We start from the raw sequence: 25,771 nt of genomic DNA, 5'->3' as shown, positions 1-25,771 counted from the left end.
TATGTTAATACATCTAACAACCCTGCAGATCTAGCTTCCAGAGGTGCGAAAGTGGAGCCATTTCTAAAGTCTGGTGCATGGCTCAGTGGTCCTGATTTTCTTCTGGAACCTGAGTGCAGGTGGCCTACAAATCCAGAAATCTTGGAAGACCCTTTTGTTGCAAATCCAGAGGTTAAGGTTATGACAGTGAACACAGTACAAGTTAAGCAGATGAGTCCATTTGAGGAGTTCATTGGCTACTTTTCTTCTTGGCTCAGTCTTAAAAGGTCTGTTGGTTGGTTTTTGAAGCTTAGGACTTTGCTGCTGTCTCTAGCACAGCAGAGAAAACATTTGAAAGGGACTTTGTCCAAGTCAGAGCTCAGTGGTGAGCAGCTGGAGAAAGAGCTTAAGCTCCAGATGGAAAATGTTAAAGGTCAACTGCTGAACAGTGTTCTGTCGGTGGAGGACTTGGATGAAGCTGAAATGGCTGTGATTCGTTTCTGTCAAAAGATTAGATTTTCGGAAGAGTTTGATAATTTGGAGAAAGGAGAGTTGGTGAAAAGAACAAGTCATCTCTACAAGCTGGACCCAATCCTTGATGATGGTTTGTTAAGGGTTGGAGGTAGACTTAGTAGAGCCGCTATGCCAGTTGAAACAAAACATCCAGTTATCCTGGCAAAAGACCTTCACATCTCCCATCTTATTCTCAGTCATGTACATCAAGAGACAGGTCATGGTGGACGTAATCACATGCTTTCCCACCTGCGGCAAAAATATTGGATTCCTGGTGCTTGTGCAGCTATTAGAAAGATTTTGGGAAAATGTGTCGTCTGTCGTAGATTGTCTGTTACACCTGGATGGCAGAAAATGGCTGATCTACCCCAGAGTAGAATAACTCCTGACGAGCCTCCATTTAGCAGAGTAGGTTGTGACTGTTTTGGTCCATTTGAGGTCAAGCGTGGTCGATCTGTGGTCAAGAGGTATGGGCTTATTTTCACGTGCTTGGCAATACGAGCCATACACCTTGAAGTTTTGTCATCTTTAGACACCGATTCCTTCATCAATGGTCTGAGAAGATTTGTTGCGAGACGTGGTCAAGTTCAGGAAATCCATTCAGATAATGGTACCAACTTTGTGGGTGCTGAACGTGAATTGCGAGAGGCCATTGAGAAGTGGAACCATAGTCTCATAAATGACACATTGTTGCGAAAGGGTGTGAAATGGGTTTTCAATCCCCCAGCTGCATCACATCATGGAGGTGCATGGGAGAGGTTGATTAGGTCGGTGCGTAAAGTGCTAAACTCTGTTTTGAAGACTCAGACTTTGGATGAGGAGGGTTTGGTAACTGTGTTCTGTGAAGCTGAGGCAATCGTGAACAGCCGTCCAATAACAAAGGCTTCTACAGACCCTAATGACTTGGAGGCGTTGACCCCTAACCATCTACTACTCCTCAAATCAAGGCCGTCGTTGCCACCTGGAGTGTTCGACAAAGACGACATATATGCTCGCCGTCGTTGGAAGCAGGTGCAGTATATGTCAGGTTTGTTCTGGAAGCGCTGGGTCAAAGAATATCTTCTCGGACTTCAAGAGCGCCAGAAATGGAACAATATTAGAAGAAACTTCGTTCCTGGAGATGTCGTAATGCTTGTGGATGATATGGCACCACGAAATTCTTGGATTACAGGAAAGGTTCTTGATACTGTTCTGGACAAAAATGGCCTGGTGCGTATCGTACGGATTAAAACCCGAACGAGCATTTTGGATCGACCAATCACCAAAGTCTGCCTTCTGCAGGAAGCAGAGGGGCAGTGAAGATCCTTTGGATTATAGCTATGGACATGATCTTTTTCCCTTTGTGGAATATGAATTTTTTTTGGACATATTTTGTCAATTTGGACTCTGATTGGACTATCTTAGTGTTTGTCATGGTGTCTGTCTCCTACAGTTAGTGGTGGTGGTTAATTATTGCTGTGCAATAATTAGGGGCCGGAATGTAGGAGCCGTAAGCACTGTGTGGGTTTTCTTTGGTTTTTCTCTTATTTGTGTGACGTCATGATATTGGCACCTGTTACGTGTGGCACTGTGGGTGTGGTGTTGTCTATTAAGTCTCTGCGCTCACCTGGGTGTGTAAGTGGCCTGGATCATGGAGGCGGGGTGAGCCTGGGGAGAAACTTTCTGTTGACCGTCATTATCATCCTTATCACCGTCACCGTTGTCTTTGTCACTGGCTATGAGGGTATCCTTGCACAGCATTGAATATACGACAATTGAAGTAAGTGCTTGTTTCCTATGCTTGTGATATGGATAATAAACCTCATGAACGTTTGTAATGGTGAGTCTGACGCGTCTTCAGTGTGAACCCCCATGTCTTAGCCTGCCGCGGCGTTTGGATTGTTTTTTTTTTTTTGCTTATACGCCGCAATACTAATTACCAAGCACACATGCACGGGCACATGCACACACACAAATAAACACATGTACAAATGTCCATGTAAATGACTCCACTGATATTCAAATCCGTCCAGCTGATGTGACCCAGGCAGAACAAATACAAACATACTGAAAACTTACGGTAACGGTCCAACTAGCAGGTTCCTTTTATAAGTAGATGGAGTGATAGTGGGGACAGCCAGTCACATGTATGTTAGCAAAACCAAAGAGCCAATCAGAGAGCGACATTTACGTTAGAGGCGGGACTTCTAGCAGAGACCGACTGTTAACCCTTTGTGTGCCAGAATCATTGACTAAACACTACGGACAGCGGTTGTATTGATAGTGAGTACACAGTAGTGTACGTACGTACACGTAATTCCTACGTAATTCTACGCCCCTGGTGTAGACTTTTGCTACCCCAGCATTTAGGATGGTGTGGTTAGCACCTCTTCACTTCTGCCTCATTTCCAGGAGGACTGGGGCTTTTCTGTGATGAGGTTTTTTTTTTCCCTCCACACCACATGGGTTTCCTCCAGGTCCAGAGTTCACCAACATCAGAAACAAATACATGTAGGATAATTCTCTGTCAGTGCTCCTGTCCACTATGTTGATGAAGATCTGGAGGTGGTCCCTAAGGGCCTTCAACGGCAGCTTGTCATCGTCGTCGTCATCTTCTGCTTATCCCAGTCCTAGTCGCAGAGGCAGAAGCCTGAGGTGAGAAGCCCACACAGCCCTCCTCAGCCACTTCCACCAGCTCTTCCAGGGGAATCCTGAGGTGTTTCCAGGCCAGAGAGATATAATCTTTCCAGCGTGTCCTGGGTCGGCCCTCCTCCCAGATGGACACGCCCGTCTCACCTCCCCAGGGAGGCGTCCAGGAGGCATCCTCACTAGATGTCTGGACCACCTCAAATGGCTCCTGTCAACGTGGAGGAGGAGCAGCGGCTCTACTCTGAGTCCCTCCCGGTTGTCTGAGCTCCTCCCCTATCTCCACCCTGTGGAGGAAACTCATTTCAGCCGCTTGTACTCATGACCTCATTGTTTCGGTCATTACCTAGAACTCATGACCACAGGTGAGGGCCAGTACACAGACTGACCGGTAAACCAAGAGCTTCACCTTTCGGCTTAGCTCCCTCTTCACCACAACGGACTGGTTTAGCGTCTGCATCACTGTGGACACCGCCCTGATCCGCCTGTTGATCTCCTGCTCCATCCTACCCTCACTTGTGAACAAGATCCCCAGATACTTAAAGTCCTCCACCTGAGGCAGGACTTCTGCTGCATTCCAGAGTGCTGGGAGGGAGAATTTAACGCACTTGGAGTTAATTCCATCCCACCTCCAAGTATTCCAGGTGATCCATGTTGAACATAAACAACAAACATGGAGATCGCAGATCTAAGCTCCTATTTGCTTTGTTACTGAACATGCATTTGGACTGTGGACAGTCCAGTGTTCTCATATATGCAAACGAGATGGAAGAGGCCAAATGACGAATGGTACATGGTAAAGTTTTTTTCATTGTGAACTTGCACACTGTGCGCCACCATTGTTATGTTGACATCACGTTGCAGTTTGCGGTGAGGTCGGGGCACTTTGATCTGGCCCCACTTTGTAACAAGGACCTCTGGCTTGGACAGGTGTTCCAGTGCGTTTTACCGAGTTGGACTTCGGAAACTTCCCATCTCCCAGCACTCTGGAATGCAGCATTCCTCCCTGACCTGGAGTGGGCACTCCATCCTTTTCCAGCTGAGGACCATGACCTCAAACTTGGAGGTGCTGATCTTCATCCCAGTCGCTTCATACTTGGCGCTCAATAGCAGCTCACTAGTCCTAATATATGCTAATGCTAATGCTGGGCATTGTGTGTATGAGGATCATTGAACCTTTAACATGGCGCTGCAGCGATGGTGGATACAAGGATTGGTGACGTACTGTGTAATGTTTGGTATTATATCAATAACTCGACAGGATAACTGAGTTTTCGAGTAGCAACAAGTCAATCATGCTTTGCTTTGTGTGTTTACGTGTTTGTTTGCTTGTTTGTTTGTTAGCACGATAACTCAAAAAGTTATGGACGGATTTTTATGAAATTTTAAGGAAATGTTGATACTGGCACAAGGAAGAAATTATTAAATTTTGGCAGTGATCAAGGGGGGGGGGCAGATGAGTCTTGGCAGAGGTCTGCACTCTCCAAGTGCTTTTCTTGTTATACTTCCAGCATGCACTTCAGACTCCTCAACTTTCTTTACATACTGGAAGTTCTCAGAAGAGATTAGCCACTAACATCACAACAGCACTGACAAAATGTACCACTTAATGCTGATTTAAATTCAATGGCTGCTGTAATAACAAAGATAGATTAGTGCAACTAACGAAGCAGAACTTGACAAAATTTCACCTTTTTTTTTGAGCTCAGTGGCATCACAATATAAAATTTTAACATAATAAATTTAACTTTAACAGAGTCAGTTCTACACAAGTTCCTCTCTGAACCTAAGCGGAGCATTAACCAGTCTACCTGATCTGGTATGATATGGTTGTGTGAGTGTAGAAGTGTCAGCAGCGTCACTGTTTTGAGTTGGTGCTGAGGATTGTGTATGTGTAAGGACATCAGCAGTCAGAGTGTTATCGCAGCTTTGTTCTATGGGCCTGATTTGTGAATAGCATGTAGCACTTTCAGTGGAAGCCTTGATGACCTGGCACTTGTGCATTTCCAGAATCTAAGTTAAATGATGCTATGGCATTTTCAGCAATTCCACTCTCCCTGGTTTCAAGGCCCATCCAGGAATGTGCACACTGCACAGACGTTGCCCAGCTGGTCTCAGAAAAGAAGACAAAACCACCAGCAGTCCACATATTGTTTGTAGATGTAAACGTTTACACACACATATATACATATACATATATATATATATATATATATATATATATATATATATATATATATAGGGTGTCCCAAAAAATGTATACACACTTTAAATAATTGTAAAGTAGGTTTTTAATAAAATTCATTTAATTTTCCAAATGTAATAGAATTTACAAATATCCTTTTATTGTTTTGTCACCGCCTGTTCTCAAACTGGCGTCTGTTCTGGTCCAGACTCTGCTGACAACGTGAAGCAATGGAATCGCACACATCACCAAACAGTTCCTGTGGTATTTGCGTGCATTCATGTTCAATGGCTGCTCTCAGTTCAGCGACTGTTGCAGGTCTCATAGCGTAGACTTTGTCGTTTAGGGATCCCCATAAAAATGTCTAGTGGTGTGAGGTCTGGTGAACGTGGAGGGGATTCAGTGAAACCCCTCCGTCCAATCCACCTGTTTGGTAAATTCAAAAAATTAAAATTTGACTTTGTGCCATTTACAAGACACGTGAAAGTTGTCATATATATATATATATATATATATATATATATATATATATATATATATATATATATAGTTGGCCTCATAGCATAAAGTCTATTTTTTTTAATTATGATATCTGTGTAATTTTACTAACACTGCTGATTAATTTCTCACCATTGGCTTTGACCTGATAAAATATGATATATATACTTTTATACTGTTGTTGTTATTTCTATATAAATATTTTTAATCCTTTCACGTTGATATTTTTTGTGGTCGTTTCAGCTGGTTCTGGAATAAAGGACAAGTTGGTAATTTCAGTCATGTCGGTTTCACATTTCTGCTGTTTTTTTTTTCTCTTAATCAGATTATCATTTAATCAAATCAGATTGAAAAAGATAATCAGACTAATCTATTACAATAATCATCGATAGCTGGACACCTTCCATGTGTTTTGTAAATTTAATTTGTGTCAGTGTCACATCCCTGTCTGCTCTGCTCTGCTCTCTCTCTCTCTCGATCTCTCTCTCTCCTCTCATCCTCTCTCTCTCTCCTCTCTCTCTCTCTCTCTCTCTCTCTCTCTCATCTCTCTCTCTCTCTCTCTCTCTCTCTCTCTCTCTCTCTCTCTCTCTCCTCTCTCTCTCTCTCTCTCTCTCTCACCCACACCTCCTCATCAGTTAACTCTGCTCACCTGTTTTAGGTTGGGTGTAGATATTCGCCCCTCTGTCCTCTGTTCATTTGCCAGATTGTTTCTACCTTGTGTGTGACTATCCAGCGTGTTTTCTGCCTGATTCTTGATCCTGATCCTGACCTTCTCTGACCTTTCCCGCCTGGATAGTCACCTGCCTGTCTGTCTGACCATGTCTGCCTGTCTGAGCCCCGGTAACCCACCAGCCTTTGTCTGACCACGTCTCTCTGTCTGTTTCCCGGATGACCGACCTGCCTTCGGTCCCTGACCACGTCTCCTGTCTTCACCCCTTTGGCTTCGTCTGGCTTTCATGGTTACCGACCCTTCGCCCGCCCCTGACTCACCTTCTACCTGCTCCTTGTCTGTTGCTTGTCTGTCTGAGAAGAAAGACTGTTCACACTGAGCACCTGTATCTGCTCTTGGGTCCTCTGTTGTACTTGTTGCAGTGAGTAAACTCTTTGCTTTTCCTCCTTCAGTCTGCATCCACCTCCTCCCTCCTCCCTCCCTTGTTCCACATGTAACTCAGTCTGATCCAGAAAACCTTTCGAATAACTTGTGGAGGTTTTGGTTCAATGGCTGAATATCTGCCTCTGTGGACCATACAGACACAGTGTGTATTTATTTCCAGTTTCATGCTATTCCACTGGTGAACACCTGGTGGCAGTAAAGTGCCTTTGACATTTCAAAGACTGATGCAGGGGCGTAGAATTTCGTAGGGACGCTGGGGACACGTCCCTACCAATATCCATCCACTACTGTGTACTCAATATCGATCCAACCGCTGTCTGTAGTGTTTAGTCAATGATTCTGGCACACAAAGGGTTAACAGTCGGTCTCTGCTAGAAGTCCCGCCTCTAACGTAAATGTCGCTCTCCGATTGGCTCTTTGGTTTTGCTTATGTACATGTGATTGGCCGTCCCCGCTGTCACTCCATCTACTTGTAAAAGGAACCTGCCAGTTGGATCGCTAACATACGTTTTCAATATGTTTGTATTTGTTCTGCCTGGGTCACATCAGCTGGACGGATTTGAATATCAGTGGAGTCATTTACATGGACATTTGGACATGTGTGTTTGATAATTAGGATGTAAAGGATGTCAAAGAAAAGAAAACTGGTCATAGGGATTCAAAGTGTGAGTAAGTTCAAGGGTCTACGTAGAACTGTAGAGGCTCAACACAGGTATTGAATAAAAGGCACTATTTAATGCTAAACGGATACACTTTTTTAAAAGTTATTTTACTTATTATTTTTCTGCATTTCTATGGAAGAGTAACTGTTTAAAAAACACATAAAGAAAATTTGTGGGGAAATACAATAAAACCTCAGATTCTAGATGTGATTCTAGATGTGATTTTATCCATGTTTTTGGGAAATAAATTACACGTAATAATTGAAAGTAAAAGCCTTTTTTGCTCAGTCAATAACTGTACCATCAGACTGTATGATCATTGTATCCCTAATCCAAACGTGTCAAAAACAAGGCTCGGGGGCCAAATCCGGCCCGCCAAAGGGTCCAATCCGGCCCGTAGAATGAAATACACTGAAAATATTAACAACCAGTGGAGTAAAAATCGTTTTAATTCAGGTTCCACATACAGAACAATTAGATCTCAATTGGGCCAGACCAGTAAAATATTATCATAATAACCTATAAATAATGAAAACTGCAGATTTTATCTTTGTTTTAGTGTAAAAAAGTCAAATTACATGAAAATGTTTATATTAACAAACTATCCTTTTACAAGAAATGTGAATAACCTGAACAAATATGAACCTGAAATGTCATAAGAGAAGTACATGCAGTTTTACCAATAGTCTGCCTGTTACTAAATGTTTTGTGAATTTGTAGTTGTAATGTAAGTTGTAACTCACATGTTTAAATGATAAACTGATAAACTGAGGCAGAATATTGTTAAAATTGCACTTATTTTTCTTAAGACAGTTCTGGTTGTTTATGTTATTCAGATTTTTAAGGAAATGTTGTAGATGTAAACATTGTCATAATTAATTTTCCTTTTTTCGCTGTTATTACTTTACTGGTCCACCCCACTGGAAATCATATTGGGCTGAATGTGGCCCTTGAACTAAAATGAGTTCGACACCCCTGCCCTAATCTGTTCATATGTTAGGAATCAACATATTATCAGGTGACAAACAGTAGAGAGGAGAGGCTGATAATTCACAGGTGAGGTTAAATAATAATGCATATGTTCATCATGAGAATAACTTTGCACAATGCATTAAATTCTTGTATTGTCTTCAGATATTCAGATGTGCATTATAAACTTGTCAATTACTGAATTTTTTTTCTGACTATGATTGTTTGCTTGTTTGATCAGCTCGACATGACATCAAATTATGAATGCAAATGCAAAAAATAAATTAATTAATTAACTTTCAGGAGTGCTGCCTTGGAGCACTTTTGTGTCCCCACCAATGTCATGATGTGTTTTTGAGAAAATACTATCCACCACATAAGAACAGTATAAGAACAAATGTGTACTCTTCTGCTGCCGTCTGCTGGAGAGGCAGCATCAGACAAAAAGACGCAAAACAGGGAAGAAGTTAGTTCTGCTTCTGTTATTGGAGAAAAGATGGACACACTGGGGTCTGCTGTGGAAACATGGACATGGAGTAAGAGAGAGGACGTCTGGGAAATCCAGATCATTCTCTTCATCCTGTTGATTCATGGACTGATGTTTACCTGTTCATTATTTTTTTTCTTTTTTTTTGGTTTTTCTTTATTTTTATTGAGCTGATGAAGAAAGTCAACTTCCCCCTGGGGATGAAAGAAGTCCATCTGTATCTGAATCAGTAAAAGGATCCACAGAACCAGATCATATGACAAGGTTGAAACTCTGAGTATCATTATTGTGACATTACTGTGAAAAAAAATATTGTGGAATAAATGTATACCTTTCATGCAGTGTCTTGTGTTGAATTTATTGGAAAAATTGTGTAGTTTCAGAGAATAACATTAAAAAATGTGTATAACTTGTCCTTGTGTGACTTTTCGCATATGATGTTTGCTGAAAAGTGGGCAAAAATGACCCTTTTTCAGTGACAAATAATTTGAAAACCCATATTAATCCTGTTGCTGCTTGCAAATGTTCATTGAACTTGCTTACTTTTAACCTTAGAAGAAGAGTTTATGGTCTGGCCTTTTGAATGAGGTTCAGTTTCAGTGATTTCAGTTCAAAGTCAATGACGTCAGATCAGCCAGTATCTGTGAAGACGTCCTGGGACAATTTAGATTAGATTTTTTGGCTTCTAGGTCAGAATTGGACATATAATTCTTTATGTAGAGTTGATATTATCATAAATCTGTATGTATTATACACCATTCTCTTTCTTTTTCTGTCATGAATAAAGCATTACCCAACAATTAAGTATATTCCAATATTAGATCAGTCAAATCATTACTTTTACTAACTCTACCCCCATCAGTTTTTAGTTTGTGAAAAAAATACATACCATTGTAAAAAAAAAAAAAAAAATTCAATTCAATTTTCAACATCTAGCCTCCAAAATTTAATCAATTCTGCCCACCTACATGGGCTACAATTAGTTTATATTATTTAGGCTCATTTACTTTCCTAAAGTGAGATCAAGTTTTTTTTTTTACACCCAAATTTTCATATTGGTTTTTGAAACTTCTCACCAATTTGTTAGATTTGGACTTGCTCTGTCAATGATGAAGCCAATTTAACCAGAGATTTTGCATAAATGATTTCAGATGCAGATTCCTGAGAAAATTTGACCCAAAACTGATATATTTTCAGTCCATGAACTTGAATTTTTGCCCTTAATGTCACTAAAATGCAACTCAAACCTTGAACCTTGTCACATTAAGAAAAAGAATGAAATGAGAAACATGTGGTCTGCACCTGTGTTTCTTTTATGTTATGCAGTATTTTGTGCTGCAGATATTATTGTAATTATTTTTGCAGAGGCGGCGACACGGTGGTGCAGTGGTTAGCACTCGTGCCTCACAGCAAGAAGGTCCTGGGTTTGATTCCAACACCAGTCGACGGGGGGTGGGACCTTTCTGTGTGGAGTTTGCATGTTCTCCCCGTGTCTGCGTGGGTTCTCTCTGGGTACTCCGGCTTCCTCCCACCATCCAAAGACATGCACTAATAGGTTAATTGGTTAATCTAAATTGCCCAGACCTCGACTGGGGATGTTGTCGGGCGGTGGAAGGAATACTTCGAGGATCTCCTCAATCCCACTGCCACGTCTTCCATAGAAGAAGCAGAGGCTGAGGTCTCAGAGGTGGACTCGTCCATCACCCAAGCTGAAGTCACCGAGGTGGTTGGCAAGCTCCTCGGTGGCAGGGCACCGGGGGTGGATGAGATTCGCCCTGAGTACCTTAAGTCTCTGGATGTGCAGGGACTGTCTTGGTTGACACGTCTCTGTAACATCGCGTGGCGGTCGGGGACAGTACCTCTGGATTGGCAGACCGGGGTGGTGGTCCCCCTTTTTAAGAAAGGGGAATGGAGGATGTGCTCCAACTATAGGGGGATCACACTTCTCAGCCTCCCGGGGAAAGTCTATTCCAGGGTACTGGAGAGGAGGATCCGACCGATAGTCAAACCTCGGATCCAGGAGGAACAATGCGGTTTTCGTCCTGGTCGTGGAACGCTGGACCAGCTCTATACTCTCCATCGGGTGCTCGAGGGTTCATGGGAGTTCGCCCAACCAGTCCACATGTGTTTTGTGGATCTGGAGAAGGCGTTCGACCGTGTCCCTCGTGGTATCTTGTGGGAGGTGCTTTGGGAGTATGGGGTCCGGGGCCCTTTGCTAAGGGCAGTCCGGTCTTTGTATGACCGAAGCAGGAGCCTGGTTCACATTGCCGGCAGTAAGTCAGACCTGTTCCGGGTGCATGTTGGACTCCGGCAGGGCTGCCCTTTGTCACCGGTTCTGTTCATAATTTTTATGGACAGAATTTCTAGGCGCAGCCAAGGGCCGGAGGGGGTCCGGTTTGGGGACCACAGGATTTCATCTCTGCTTTTTGCAGATGACGTTGTCCTGTTGGTCTCATCGAACCTGGACCTTCAGCGTGCACTGGGGCGGTTTGCAGCCGAGTGTGAAGCGAGCGGGATGAGGATCAGCACCTCCAAATCCGAGGCCATGGTTCTCGACCGGAAAAAGGTGGTTTGCCCTCTCCGGGTCGGTGGGGAGTCTTTGCCCCAAGTGGAGGAGTTTAAGTATCTCGGGGTCTTGTTCACGAGTGAGGGAAGGATGGAGCGTGAGATTGACAGACGGATCGGTGCAGCGTCTGCAGTGATGCAGTCGCTGTACCGGTCAGTTGTGGTAAAGAAGGAGCTGAGCCGAGAGGCGAAGCTCTCAATTTACCGGTCAATCTACGTTCCTACCCTCACCTATGGTCATGAGCTTTGGGTCATGACCGAAAGGACAAGATCCCGGATACATGTGGTCGAAATGAGTTTCCTCCGTCGGGTGGCTGGGCGCACCCTTAGGGATAGGGTGAGGAGCTCAGTCACCAGGGAGGAGCTCGGAGTAGAGCCGCTGCTCCTCCGCGTCGAGAGGGGCCAGCTGAGGTGGCTCAGGCATCTGTTTCGGATGCCTCCTGGACGCCTCCCTGGGGAGGTGTTCCGGGCATGTCCCACCGGGGGGAGACCTCGGGGAAGACCCAGGACACGTTGGAGAGACTATGTCTCTCGGCTGGCCTGGGAACGCCTCGGGGTCCCCCCGGAAGAGCTGGAGGAGGTGTCTGGGGAGAGGGAAGTCTGGGCATCCCTGCTTAGACTGTTACCCCCGCGACCCGGCCCCGGATAAGCGGAAGAGAATGAATGAATGAATGAATGAAATTGCCCAGAGGTGTGAATGTGAGAGTGATTGTTTGTCTCTATATATGTTCAGCCCTGAGATGAACTGGCGACATGTCCAGGGTGTACCCCGCCTTCGCCCCTATGTAGCTGGGATAGGCTCCATGTGACCCCCGTGACCCTAGTGAGGATAAAGCGGGTTCAGAAAATGAATGAATGAATGAATGAATGAATTTTTGCAGAGGAATCTGGTGTTACAAAAGTGTTTTTGACTTTATGGATGGGAACATTCAGTCTGACATGGATAGAAAATGACAAACATCATCATTTTATCCTACAATACATGTGGAAAATGTATAATTACTTTATTTACTTTAGGTTTGTTCCAAAATGGAATAAAATTCTCTTAAAGCATGCTTGAAATTTCCCATTCAAGTGTGGACTGACATAAAGTCAATACAATCTCGACCTTTGACCACCAAAATGTTATCTTGCGTCCCTTGGATGCATTTAGAAAATGGAAAACTTGAACCAACAGCACACTGGCTCAGTTCCCTTCTGTCTGTTGGTGGATAAATGCATAAATACATTCTAAACATGTGGAGGTTCTGTGTTTTCAGCTGTAACATCACCTGACAGTAACAGAACACAAGTGACACCAAAAGATGACAAACACCAGACAGAATCACTGCACCACAAACAGTAGGACACACAGCAGACAACACAGTATTAAAAATATAACAGATCTGTTTTTACATGAAGTGAGTGACAGGCAGTGAAAATGGAAACCCTCAGAAAGAGTAAAAATGAGGCTGGAAAATATTCCCATCATCCTCTGCAACGTTACAACTGAATATCCTCCTGGTGCAGCCGTAAACGTCAGGACAGAGATGATTATTCACTGATCATCATATTCCGTTATTTTATTTTATACAGTTTTACAGTAACGGAGCTGAAATGTACGCTGGATATACAATAAAAATAAATACAATTAAGCTTCATCAAGCACTGTTTGTTTGTCCTTTTATATCTTTTACATTTTTTTGTCTTGTAATTTAACGTTGCGTAAAAACCAGAAGAAATATTTGTTTAAAATATATGTTCATTTTATTTCTAACAGTTCTGATGGATTTGTTCCCAAATTCTTTCAGGGTGAACAAACTCAGTTTGTTTAATGTTCCTGAGTTTCACCCACTGTTACTGCAACTACAGTACGTCACCAATCCTTGTATCCACCATCGCTGCAGCGCCAAGTTAAAGGTTCAGTGATCCTCATACACACAATGCCCAGCATTAGCATTAGCATTAGCATTGGCATATATTAGGACTAGTGAGCTGCCATTGAGAGCCGAGTGTGTCCCCCAAGTTTGAGGTCATGGTCCTCAGCTGGAAAAGGGTGGAGTGCCCACTCCAGGTCAGTGGGGAATGCTGCATTCCAGAGTGCTGGGAGATGGGAGGTTTCTAAAGTCCACCTCAGTAAAATGCATTGGAACACCTGTCCAAGCCAGAGGTCCTTGTTGCAAAGTGGGGCCAGATCTAAGGACTTGACCTCACTGCGAACTACAAAGTGATGTCAACGTACACAGTGTGCAAGTTCGCAATGAAAAAACTTTACAGTGTATAATTAACTCATTCGTCATTTGGCCTCTTCCATCTCGTTTGCATATATGAGAACACTGGACTGTCCACAGTCTAAATGCATGTTCAGTAACAAAGCAAATAGGAGCTTAGATCTGCGATCTCCATGTTGGTTGTTTATGTTCAACATGGATCACCTGGAATACTTTGAGGTGGGATGGAATTAACTCCAAGTGCGTTAAATTCTCCCTCCCAGCACTCTGGAATGCAGCAGAAGTCCTGCCTCAGGTGGAGGAGTTTAAGTATCTCGGGATCTTGTTCACGAGTGAGGGTAGGATGGAGCAGGAGATCAACAGGCGGATCAGGGCGGTGTCCACAGTGATGCAGACGCTAAACCAGTCCGTTGTGGTGAAGAGGGAGCTAAGCCGAAAGGTGAAGCTCTTGGTTTACCGGTCAGTCTGTGTACTGGCCCTCACCTGTGGTCATGAGTTCTAGGTAATGACCGAAACAATGAGGTCATGAGTACAAGCGGCTGAAATGAGTTTCCTCCACTGGGTGGAGAAAGATGGAGGAGCTCAGACAACCGGGAGGGACTCAGAGTAGAGCCACTGCTCCTCCACGTTGACAGGAGCCATTTGAGGTGGTCCAGGCATCTAGTGAGGATGCCTCCTGGACGCCTCCCTGGGGAGGTGACACGGGTGTGTCCATCTGGGAGGAGGGCCGACCCAGGACACGCTGGAAAGATTATATCTCTCTGGCCTGGAAACACCTCAGGATTCCCCTGGAAGAGCTGGTGGAAGTGGCTGAGGAGGGCTGTGTGGGCTTCTCACCTCAGGCTTCTGCCTCTGCGACTAGGACTGGGATAAGCAGAAGAAGATGACGACGACGACGACAAGCTGCTGTTGAAGGCCCTTAGGGACCACCTCCAGATCTTCATCAACACCGTGGTCAGGAGCACTGACAGAGAATTAACCTACATGTATTTGTTTTTGATGTTGGTGAACTCTGGACCTGGAGGAAACCCACGTGGTGTGGAGGGAAAACAACTCATCACAGAACAGTACAATGAGCCAAAACCATGATGATCTCTTTAGGACGGGGGTGGCTTTGGACCTGAGCATACAAACTCTCAGGAATGGTTCTTTCTGGGGGTCCTTTGTGAGGTCCTACTAAGCTGTAGGTGGACGTTGGAGAGTCAACAGAAGGATCACTCAAGCTGATTGTCTGGTGCTGGGATGTTGATCCCACCTGAAAATGAACAAAATACATGTGATGATGATATAGTGCTTTTCTATGAACACATACTCAAAGCGTGTACAGTGGATTCATTCTTCATTCACTCTCACATTCTCCCTCTGGTGGTGGTAAACTACATCTGTATCCACAGCTGTCCTGGGGCAGACTGATGGAATTGTGGCTGACAGTTAACCAAACATTCATACACATTCATACACCAGTGTGAGTAGCAGCACTGGAGGCAAGGACGGTGAAGTGTCTTGCCCAAGGACACAACAGCACATGACTAGGACAGAGCGGAATTCGAACCGCCAACCCTTTGGTTATTGGACGACCCGCTCTACCACCTGAGCCATGGCCGCCTGTGTTTGTCGACAAACACAAGCAAAAACACAAACACATGTTTGAGGATGGTGTGAATTTCCAGATGAGCTCAGCAGCAGATTTACTCCATGAATTTTGATGTGTGTAGATTTTTCATCAGGTCCAAGGACCACAAGTTGTTACCAGTCATTTAAAGTGTTTATTAATCTCATGAAAATGGATAGGTGGATATGTCAGGATTTGGAAAAGGACAGCCAAGAGGTTTAATAGTTCAATAGTTTGCAGCACTCAATTGTAAAACTGATTAAAATAATGAACTTCCTTTATTTCCTTAGTTTGTCAATTTTAGAAGAATTTTAAAAAAAAGAAAAACTCATGATGCTTACCTCAGGAATTGCATAAACTGTATTTTCCGCCTGTTCTGTTTTATCTGTAGATCAGTCATAAAGAAGGTTTGCTTTACAATTCCATTTTCTACTTCTGCATTGTATTTTGTGTTTTATATTCAGATTAAAGTGTTTCAAAGTGATTTCATCCTCACAGAGCTCATTTTATCGTCCTACCGTATGCATCAGACATGACGGTAAACACAAATGCATGCAGGGAAATATTCATCCCTGAAATCCAATCTGAATACTCTACAAAATGTGTCAAAATGATTTTGAATCAGTTGTAATGTCTTAATTTGTTTTAATTTATAAATGTACAGTCTGTGTGAAGACGGTTTTTTTTTTCCTTGGCACATCTGACACATTAGAAATAGGTGTTGTAGTTTAGTCCTGTCCCTTACGAACTCATTTCTTGAAAACTAAACTGAAAACAAAAATAGTTCAGCGGTGTTTCAACAGCTAAAATGACGCGTGCTTAAAGAACACTGTAACGGTGGGAACTACTGGGAGCAGCAACAGCAGCGACTAGGAAATGACAGAAAAGTAAGTAGAAAAATGTAACCAGAATACACACACTGCTGATGAAACTTTTTCATAGAAAGAGAAACTCAACGTGATATCATGATTCACGGAAATATACACGACATTTTTAATTAGCTTGTTTTCTGTACACATTATATGCTTTACATGTGTATGTTCATGCCACATCAAATACCACGCACGGAGGGTTGGGGTTTTGTGAACCAGAGATCTTGGTGTAAATTGACGCGCAATCAAATGGCATTCAATGTCACGCAAACGGTTAAAAATGCTTACATATAGCACGCCAAATGCCATAAGAACTGGTGTAACATACGACCTGATCTCATGTGATCAGTCTTTACAAACTATATTTTTCCTCAGACCCAGCTATGGGTTTTCTGTCCACATTTGTGGACAAGAGTTTCACAACTTTATACAAAAAAAAAGAAGAAAAGAAAACTGTCCACCACAAAGGACATTCCATAAAAAATTTTAAAAACTGCATCTGAAAAAACTGTTGCATCACGATGTTTCCAATATAGGCACTTATTTAATAAAAACCAAAAAAAGCTGGTACTTTGCTGACATTTCCTGGGTCTGAGGAGGTTAAACCCCATTCACTAATGGCTGCTCTGTGGACCTCTGCTCATTTGTAATATGCAGAGGTCATCTCTGATTATAATCCACTGTGAATCTGCCTTGTCTGTAGTTTGTAAAGTAAAACTTCCATTCCAGATGATCTACCCTATTTCAGTGAACACAGAGGTCCTGTGATAATATTAGTCCCATGCAAACTAACATCTCTGTAATTTGTTTCTCTGTAAGCCTGTTTCCTGGTCGAGGAGAACGGAGGCTGCACTGGTGACGATGAATCAGTTTTAAGTGTTTTAGGTGGAACTTCTGGAGGCTCATGTCACAATAAAGCAATGATGTTCACTTAAAGAGCAAACTTCAATGTTACAGACAGGCATTAAACATTTTAGATCGGTACAGGAGGTCCTCGGGTTACGCGGTACTCGACCTACGTTGTTTCAACTTTACGACGCCTGAGTCTCGTCCGCCTTTTTGTCTCCAGCCCCATAGTGTAGATTGTCTGTGTTTGTGCTCCGTAATTTTCTCTGTATCCTCGCCTTTTTCACCCTCCTTTTTCACATCATGGCCCCAAAAAAGAAAGCAGGATCTTCTAGCGATGCTGGTCCAGCCACGAGGAAAGCCATTAGGATGGAAACGAAGCTGGATATCATCAAAAGGTCGGAGAAAGGCGAGACACCGACAAACATCGGTAAAGCCTTAGGCTTCAGTCGGTCGACCGTGGCGACCATTATTAAGGACAGGGGGTATTAAAGGGTTAATTCCGACTTACGCGGAAATTCGGGTTACGTCGCCAGCGTAGGAACGGAACTCGTTCATAACCCGAGGACCTCCTGTACATGCTTTTGGTCGGTGGTGGATGTTTGGGTCTTTATGGGTTAAAACCCTTCTGTATTGGATCATTCAATATAAAATCAACAGATTTTATGAAAATTTCCAACCTGACCCTCTCAGATTTTTCTAAATTTTTACACACTTATAGAACATTATATATGATGGGAAAATCCATCATTTCAAGGCTTTATTGTAAATAGTTCCACAGTTATGACAATTTGAAGTAGAACTATTATCACTATTATACATTATACTGTTATATAGATGCTAAAATATGAGGGCGAAAACGTCCATATTTAATTTGAACATTTAACATAGAAGGATTTATAGAAGCAAGTTGTGCTTGGTGTCAAAATTTAGGGCTAATCCTGTCCTTTCACATGGTGTCTGTTATTTTGTGATCCTACCTATCCCACATGCTGATACTGACCTTTGAATCTGAAGGTCGGGCAGATATTTTTGATTTTCAGCTGTTCATATATCATACATAACATAACATAGGACCTTCATTTTACATAAATCCATTCCCTAAGTAGCCAAGATATAGCACATAAAATTTCTAATGAATATGATAATTACTTTTTGTGTAATGAGTGGCCAAAAGTAGCATTTTAGAAGTTCACGATGGTTAAAATCTCAAATTTGTCATTCTCTGGAACATGCAATTATAAAGTTTAAGTAAATATTTTCACATTTCTTAGAACTATAGATTCCTGTGAAATGATTCAGAAAATTTCAGACCTCTAGCTCTTGTTGTTCAGAAGTTATAGAAGCCTGAAAATAGCCGAAAATTTCAAGTCTTAATTTTGGTCGCAATTTTAGGGTACCCCCTACCTACTTCAAATGGTCATAACTTTGGAACTTTTTACAATTAAGCCTTGAAATTTTGGATTTTTCCATCATATATAATGTACTAGAAGTATGTAAAATTTTAGAAAAATCTGATAGGGTCAGGTGGGGACTACTTGATGAAATTATATGGAATGACCCTATTGGGTTCATTTTGGAGCCTTTGGAAGTCTGTGCTCCTTGGGATAAAAAGAGTCAACAATAAATAATCTGATTAGGAATACATGTATGAAGTGTGTGTAAATGAACATGTAGCCTGTGTGAGTGCATTTCAACACCTGTCATGATAACAGCACTTGCAGAGGAAACATGGTCTGTGGTGTTACATGGTGTGAAAAGTTTGAGAACTACTGCTATAACGGATTTGCTGCATAATTATTGTTGTCATACGAGAGGGATTTGAGGGAGTGATAGGTGATGATGAGCTCTGCTAGGATGAGGAATTTTCAAGTCGACTAAATATTAAAGGATTTCATACACATGACAGTATTATTCCATGATGAAGCGCACACTAGTACTTACCTCTTCTTTTCTTACGATACCAAATAAGCACAGCAACTATTATGCCTATCAGTGGAACCACAACAGCGATGGGAACAACGATCTGTTGGATGTTAGCCTGACTGTGAACTTTCGCTGTAAACAGAAACAAACAAAATACAGATTAGTCGTGACTCCATGTAAATAAAAGTACAGCACAGAAATCTGGTGTCAGAGTGAATATTCTAATTCAGTTAAAACAGTAAAACAAGTTTCACCACCACCAAACCAAACACCAGGTTTAAACTCTTACCAGTGTTTCCAACTCCTCAGTAGTGGAGGAGTTTCTGCCTTAAAAGTCACTACAAGTTATTATATGACATCATCTCCTAATTTTCATAATTGTAAATGTTCATGTAATTGTAATGAATGATGTAGGACAGAGGAATAACATTGTGTTAGAGACAAATAGTAAGAATAAAAACAGCCTAAATCTGTTTAGAACTCCACATGAACTCTACTCTGTCTATTCTAGTTTTATTTCATGTCCCAGTTCCAACCGTCCTCCTTTATCTGGGCTTGGGGACCGGCTACAGTGACCCAAAAGAGACCCTCTGGACCAGTTACTGAGGTCAGTTATTGATTTATTGGTTTGTTTAGTTTTTATCTTCATTTAGTTTGGTTTGGTTTTTACTCCTTAGTTGTGGGGTATTGTAATCATTTTGTCGTCTGTATGTCTGTTCATTCAACGACATAATCCCATTATCTGAAGAATGCATTGACATATCTGCACCACATTTATACTGTGGATGCATCTTGGTGGGGAGCAGAAGCCGATTGAAAATAGGTGACCTTGAACTACTTTTTCAAGTTCAAATGGCCTTGTGCAGTTAAAATATCTGAGTCCTTTCAAATCTAAATATGTAGGTAATACGTTTTACACACAGACAATCTAATGTAAATTACAGGGCAGTAACTTTCAACAGAATCGTACACTGTATTTGGCCGAGGAGGATTAAAAGTGCGCAACACGTTATGTTTAACTTTATGGTCCACTTAGGAGACGACAACAAGTCACAGTAAAACAGGAACATTTACAACCAGAACATTTGAATTTTCACTCGACATGAACAACTGAAATGGACCAAAAAGAGACAATAGAGGAAACGGTCAATGGGACTGATTTATATTCAGTGATTTATTTTAGATAAACAACGATACATGTTTTCACCTCAGAGTCTCCAAAAATCTGCAATAAAACCAGAGAAAGGGGATGGATTTGTCACTAGTAGCTTTTTGGATAAAGAGTCTGTAGAGGGGTCAGAAAAACCACAAAATACACCAACAAAGTGTCGGAAAGTTGGAAACTCTGACTTTTCATTTAGAGGAAAATGTGTGTGTTTTAGTGTTTGAGTCACTTTTCAAAAGTTGCTAAAAGTTTTCAAACAAAATAAATGTGTTGCAAGTTGCTTTTTGGAAAAAGCAAAACAAAAGAGCTGCAAAGGTAGACTGAAACGTCACTAAATCTAGCAAAGAAAGTGTTAAGTTGGCATCAGTGACTCCTCCAAAGCCTGTTGTTGAAGCTCAGCTGTGGTTTCATGGGATAGAATGAGTCCAGCAGCACATTTACTTCATGTGTTTAAGGAGAATCATCTATTCAGACTTCAGCCTTACCTGGATTTGTTGGACATAATAGGTTAATAGGTGCTGTAGCTGTGGTCCAGTTGACCTGGTTGCTATGGTTACAGGTGATTGAGTCATCTGACAGGTAGATATGAAGATGAGCTGCAGACGGTGTGATTTCTGATTTGTCTCCTTGGTTGGTGCAGGTTTGGTTGGTGCAGGTCAAAGTGCTGCTGATGGTGTAGTCGTCTGTGGTGCAGCTCACAGTGACGTTACAGGAGTCTGGACTGGAGGACACAGGCTCCACTGTCAGTTTAACTGGAGACACAGGATCTAAAAGAACAAAAGAAGGAGTCAACACTTGGACAGACATTGTAGTAGCTATCACTGATCAAGGTCAGAAATGAAGAGGAACCAACCTAGAACTGTGATGTTGTATGTGACCAGTATTACTTGTTCAGATGTGGTCATTTGTGCATCGTACAGTCCACTGTCTGCCTTCTGAAGGTTCTTCAATATCACAGAAAAATTTGTCTGAGGAAACGCAGTCTTAGTGTACCTTCCATGGACTGTTGGTTTTTTATCAGATGAAAATGACACCAACAACTCAGTTTTACTCTCCTTTTTCTTCACTCTCCATGCAAGTAAAATATAATCCTTCACAGCATCAGGATCCATGATTTCCAGAAGGACATCCTTTCCCGTCTGAACAAACAAAGTCTTCACATCAGTGGATCCTGTTAAAACACAGTAAAGTAAGAGAGTTCACTTTGATTGTCCCAGTGGAGAAGTTCAGTCGGTGCATTTCACCCATCCTAGTTCACAGGGAGCAGTGAGCGAACACTGAAGCATCATCAGATCTAAACCAGTACCTTGGTCCAGGTCACTGACAGGAGAATTAACCTAACATACATGTTTTTGATAATAGAGGAAACCTGAAGAAACCGACAAGACAAGAGGAGAACAAGCAACGTCCACACAGAGATACACAATACAATAAAAGATTAAACAAAGTATATGTTTTTAGTCTTTTAAATCAATAATATCTGATCAGCATTTCATGTAGACTTCATAAATGACCCCAGTGACAAATACAGTATCAGCTGTAAGGTCCTGGAGGTGTATTCACTGATTACATTACACACATTAATAATATTAATGTTAATGACAGCTTTGATTTGTCTTTTAGTGGTCTGTTCTGTCTTTTCTGAAAAACAGGAAGCTTTCTTTTACCCTACTTTTTTGTGTCAGTATAAAAAAATACAGCAAAATACTTACATTACAGTTAATTAAAGTACAAGTACTATATATTTGGAAAACACAAAAGTACTAACCATAAACAGCCAAAGAGACCATTTATGTTGAGAAATACTTAGGTCTGAATTATCTGTTATCATTATTATTATATTATTTTTTACACACTGTTGTCCATATGGTTGGAATAAAATATTTGGTCAAAGGTGATTACTGAAAAGGGGAATGAGTCTGAAAACTACAGTGGCTGACAAGGGCCAAACACACTGTAACAGCCCAAAGTGAAAACAGCTGCAAGTACAGAAACGATGCAAATTCACAAACACAAGTCTAAATGAGGAACTAAAAGAAGTGGTGGACATGGTGCAATGGAAAAATGTGCTGCAAGAAACTAAAACAAATGCATAATCATCAAATGCTCTGCAAATAAAGAAACTATGCAAACCAAGAAAACATCTGCAAACAAAAAACACTGCATAACCAAGTGCTCCAAACCTGCAGACAGCCAGCGATTATAGACAACAGACAAGTGTCAGATATAATCAAATAAAAGTCACATCACCGCTGTAACTTCCATTTGTTCCCACTGTAGTTTGAAACACAGTCTTCGATAAATATCAGAGTAGTGACACCTCCATAGACTCCCGCTGTAAAAAATGGCGGCCGAAATATGGACCTGTTTCCAGGTTCTGGAGGGGCCAGTAGTTCCTACACTGAGTGGAATGCTGTCTGAACCCATTCATTTCTATTGAAGCTGATCTAGCTATTCCAGCGCTAAGGTAATAAAATATCGTCATCTTTCAAATTATTGAGTGTATTTCCTGTATTAGCAGACATTTATGTTGTATATTCTGTTTTCTTGTATGTGTTAGCGTTTGTATAAATTTATATCTTAAACTAGAAAAGCACTCGGAGATCACAGCTCTCTGCCAAGGCAGATCAGCCCCCCCCCATCACCACCAAAATTTAATCATGTGCCCCTTGTGCTAGCATCAACAATTCCTGAATTTTTTATCAAAAACCCACCATAACTTTTTGAGTTATCTTGCTCACAGACAAACAAACAAACAAACTAGAAGCACTCATAGAGCGCAGACCTTTGCCAAGGCAGATCAGTGGCCCCCCGACCCCCCATTCACTACCAAATTTTTAATCATTTGTTCCTTGTCCCAGTATCAACATTTCCTGAAATTTTCATCCAAATCCGTCCATAACTTTTTGAGTTATCTTGCACACAGACAGACAGACAGACAGACAGACAGACAAACCAACGCCGACAAAAACATAACCTCCTTAGTGGAGGTAAATATCCACTCCACCCACCCCCATCACCACCAAAATTTAATCATTTGTTACTTGTGCCAGTATCAACATTTTCTGAAAATTTCACCCAAATCGTCCATAATTTTTGGAGTTATCTTGCTAACAGACAGACAGACAGACAGACAAACCCTGATGAAAACAAATAAAAACTGTTCTGTTGGATTTTCAGCTGTAGTCCTACAGTTTGCTAGCTTGACTTCTCCAGCTGTTTAGATTTAACCACTATAACCACAAATTATGGAGTTTTTCAGATACGGTAACGTCAGTCCAAATGTGGTTATCAGGTTTTATTGGAGTTATTTTGCTGAACCTGCTGGTGTCTTCATGGTGAATGAATGGTGATAAATCATGACTGATCATGGTGAAAAATCACTTGGTAAATGTTCCATGTGGAGAAAAATCTATTTGGAAGTCACCACAAAAAATACTTCTGGTTCTTTATGGGTTAATGATCACTTGGTGGTCCTATAACTAGTGATTAACATGGTTATTTTAAATCTGATGGAAATAAACTGGTACGCTGTCATTTCTCTTATTCTGGGGCTTTCTTCCTTTTTTTTTTTATCTGGAAAGTCATTTGACATTTCCTCTAAAAGGAAATAACTTAAAATATTTCCAAAGTTTCAGGAAGTACCAGCCCTTCTCTAAAAATTCAATAAAAATAGGAATCTCAGTCTTTTGTGTACCACTGAAGAATAATTAGAAGCATTCTATAACTTTCAAAGGCTTTTATTAGTAAATAAATTGCATTTATGTCAAAAGTAAATTTGTGCCAAACCTTTGACTCTGACTGTGTCAAACTCATAAAAACCACCACCCATGAAAAGTTAGGTAGTTTGATTGTTTTGTTTTAGGTAAATGTGTCACTAAAGCACAACAATTGGACAACAGCCAAAGACTACCACGACAAGGCAAATAATACATTATTAAAAAAAAAAAAAAAAAAAAAGTTTCAGCTTACCGCCTGTTTGACAAAGGAAGAGCAGAGACAGCGTTAAGAGAAGCACAGAGTCCATTTTGTGAGAAATAACAGAATTCAGGAAGTTACACTGCACTTCTACACACCACAGATGTATGTGCAAAAACCTCCTCTGTCTGTTGTGTTGTGGGCTTTACAGCGCATGTACCATTTGTGACAAGACTCTATATGGTAAAGGGAATTAAATCTAAACTAGACGAAAATCTAATCATGAAGAAACTGCTGTCTATTCAACAGCATTTGGGTCTGAATGAAAAACAGGCAGCCACAGAAGGTATGAATGTATGATTGTACAGATGGAACTATAGAACTGCATGGACTGAATATTACATATGTCTGAACACAGACAGTGACTGAGTGAATCACACACAGTTGTCAAACACAGGCCTAGACCTGGACTGGGTCCTGTTATTTCTAATTTAAAATGATTTGGAATGTAATGGAATTCAATGTCATAACTGAGTCCAACCTTGTTAAAGCCAACTCTGCTTTAGTTCCAAAAGGGGTCACATTAGTGAGGTTAAATATATTCATTTTATAGTGTATGATCATTTTAAAAAAAAAACAAATATATATAATTTTGTGTGATTCGAAACATTTATAGTGTTAATTTCTCTTCGCCCCCTTGAACCCCCACCAGGGTTCTGACCCTGGACACCCCCCACCCCCTTTCCATGTTCTGAAAAAGACACAATTCTTAATAAACTTGCCACTTGTCTTACAAATTCCAGTCTGTGATTAGATAATTCAGCTGTCAATTGTCTGTTTTTATATCATGATATTAAATAAGTTCATAATAATTCCTTCAAATACTGAAATCACCTTTGAGAATTGTAACTGGATTTGTACTTTGAGTTTTTCGTTGCTTCCACATCCTGTTTGATAACATGAAGGAGGCTGAATTTATCATCTACACTGCAGCCAGTTACCCAAGGAGGATCCAGCCTGATCCCAATCCCAGTTTCCATCTTCACATACAGTGTACAGCGTCGTTTCAGAGCCGGCATGTAGTGGACATACGCAGGATTAGACTTCTGCATTTGGAGCTCAGATCTTTGCCTTTTTATGTGAATACCATCAGCGTGAGAAAGACTGTTTCAGTGTTTCCAACTCCTCAGCACTGAAAGTATCTATTATCTGTCCAGAAGTTGGTAAGTGACATTACTATTTGCTAATTAGTGCTAAAAGTGGATACTAATGTGAATGTCATTAATATTGAAACTCTTTAGTGGTCTTAAACCAGGTGAGATTTTCCCCTAATGGTATACTGGAGGAAATGTCTGTCATTAGAAGACATCTAAAAAGTATCTATGGTCTGTCTAGAAGTTGCTAAATAACATCATCACCTAATTTGCATAATTGTAAATGTTCATGTAATTGTAATGAATGATGTAGGACAGAGGAATAACATTGTGTTAGAGACAAAACGTGAGAATAAAAACAGCCTAAATCTGTTTACAACTCCAAATAAACTATACTCTGTCAGTTGTAGTTTAATTTAACGTCCCAGTTCCAGCTGTCCTCCTTTATCTGGACTTGGGCACCAGTGGTGT

The 25,771-nt window shown here is 41.4% G+C and overlaps 1 protein-coding gene across 1 annotated transcript; it reads right to left on the bottom strand.

Annotated features, from left to right (window-relative positions):
* Positions 1-12,967: 12,967 nt before the first annotated feature.
* LOC115436620 (uncharacterized) lies at positions 12,968-24,282 on the bottom strand. The gene is made up of 6 exons (XM_030159517.1): positions 24,201-24,282; positions 21,082-21,399; positions 20,714-20,995; positions 19,082-19,195; positions 15,761-15,804; positions 12,968-15,062 (listed from the first exon to the last, which is right to left on the bottom strand). The coding sequence occupies exons 1-6, from the start codon at positions 24,253-24,255 to the stop codon at positions 14,865-14,867; spliced, it is 1,011 nt and encodes a 336-aa protein (XP_030015377.1). The 5' UTR covers positions 24,256-24,282; the 3' UTR covers positions 12,968-14,864.
* Positions 24,283-25,771: the final 1,489 nt, after the last annotated feature.

The sequence above is a fragment of the Sphaeramia orbicularis genome, chromosome 17, assembly GCF_902148855.1.
Source record: "Sphaeramia orbicularis chromosome 17, fSphaOr1.1, whole genome shotgun sequence".
Taxonomy (NCBI): domain Eukaryota; kingdom Metazoa; phylum Chordata; class Actinopteri; order Kurtiformes; family Apogonidae; genus Sphaeramia; species Sphaeramia orbicularis.
This window is presented reverse-complemented; position numbering and strand designations above follow the sequence as displayed.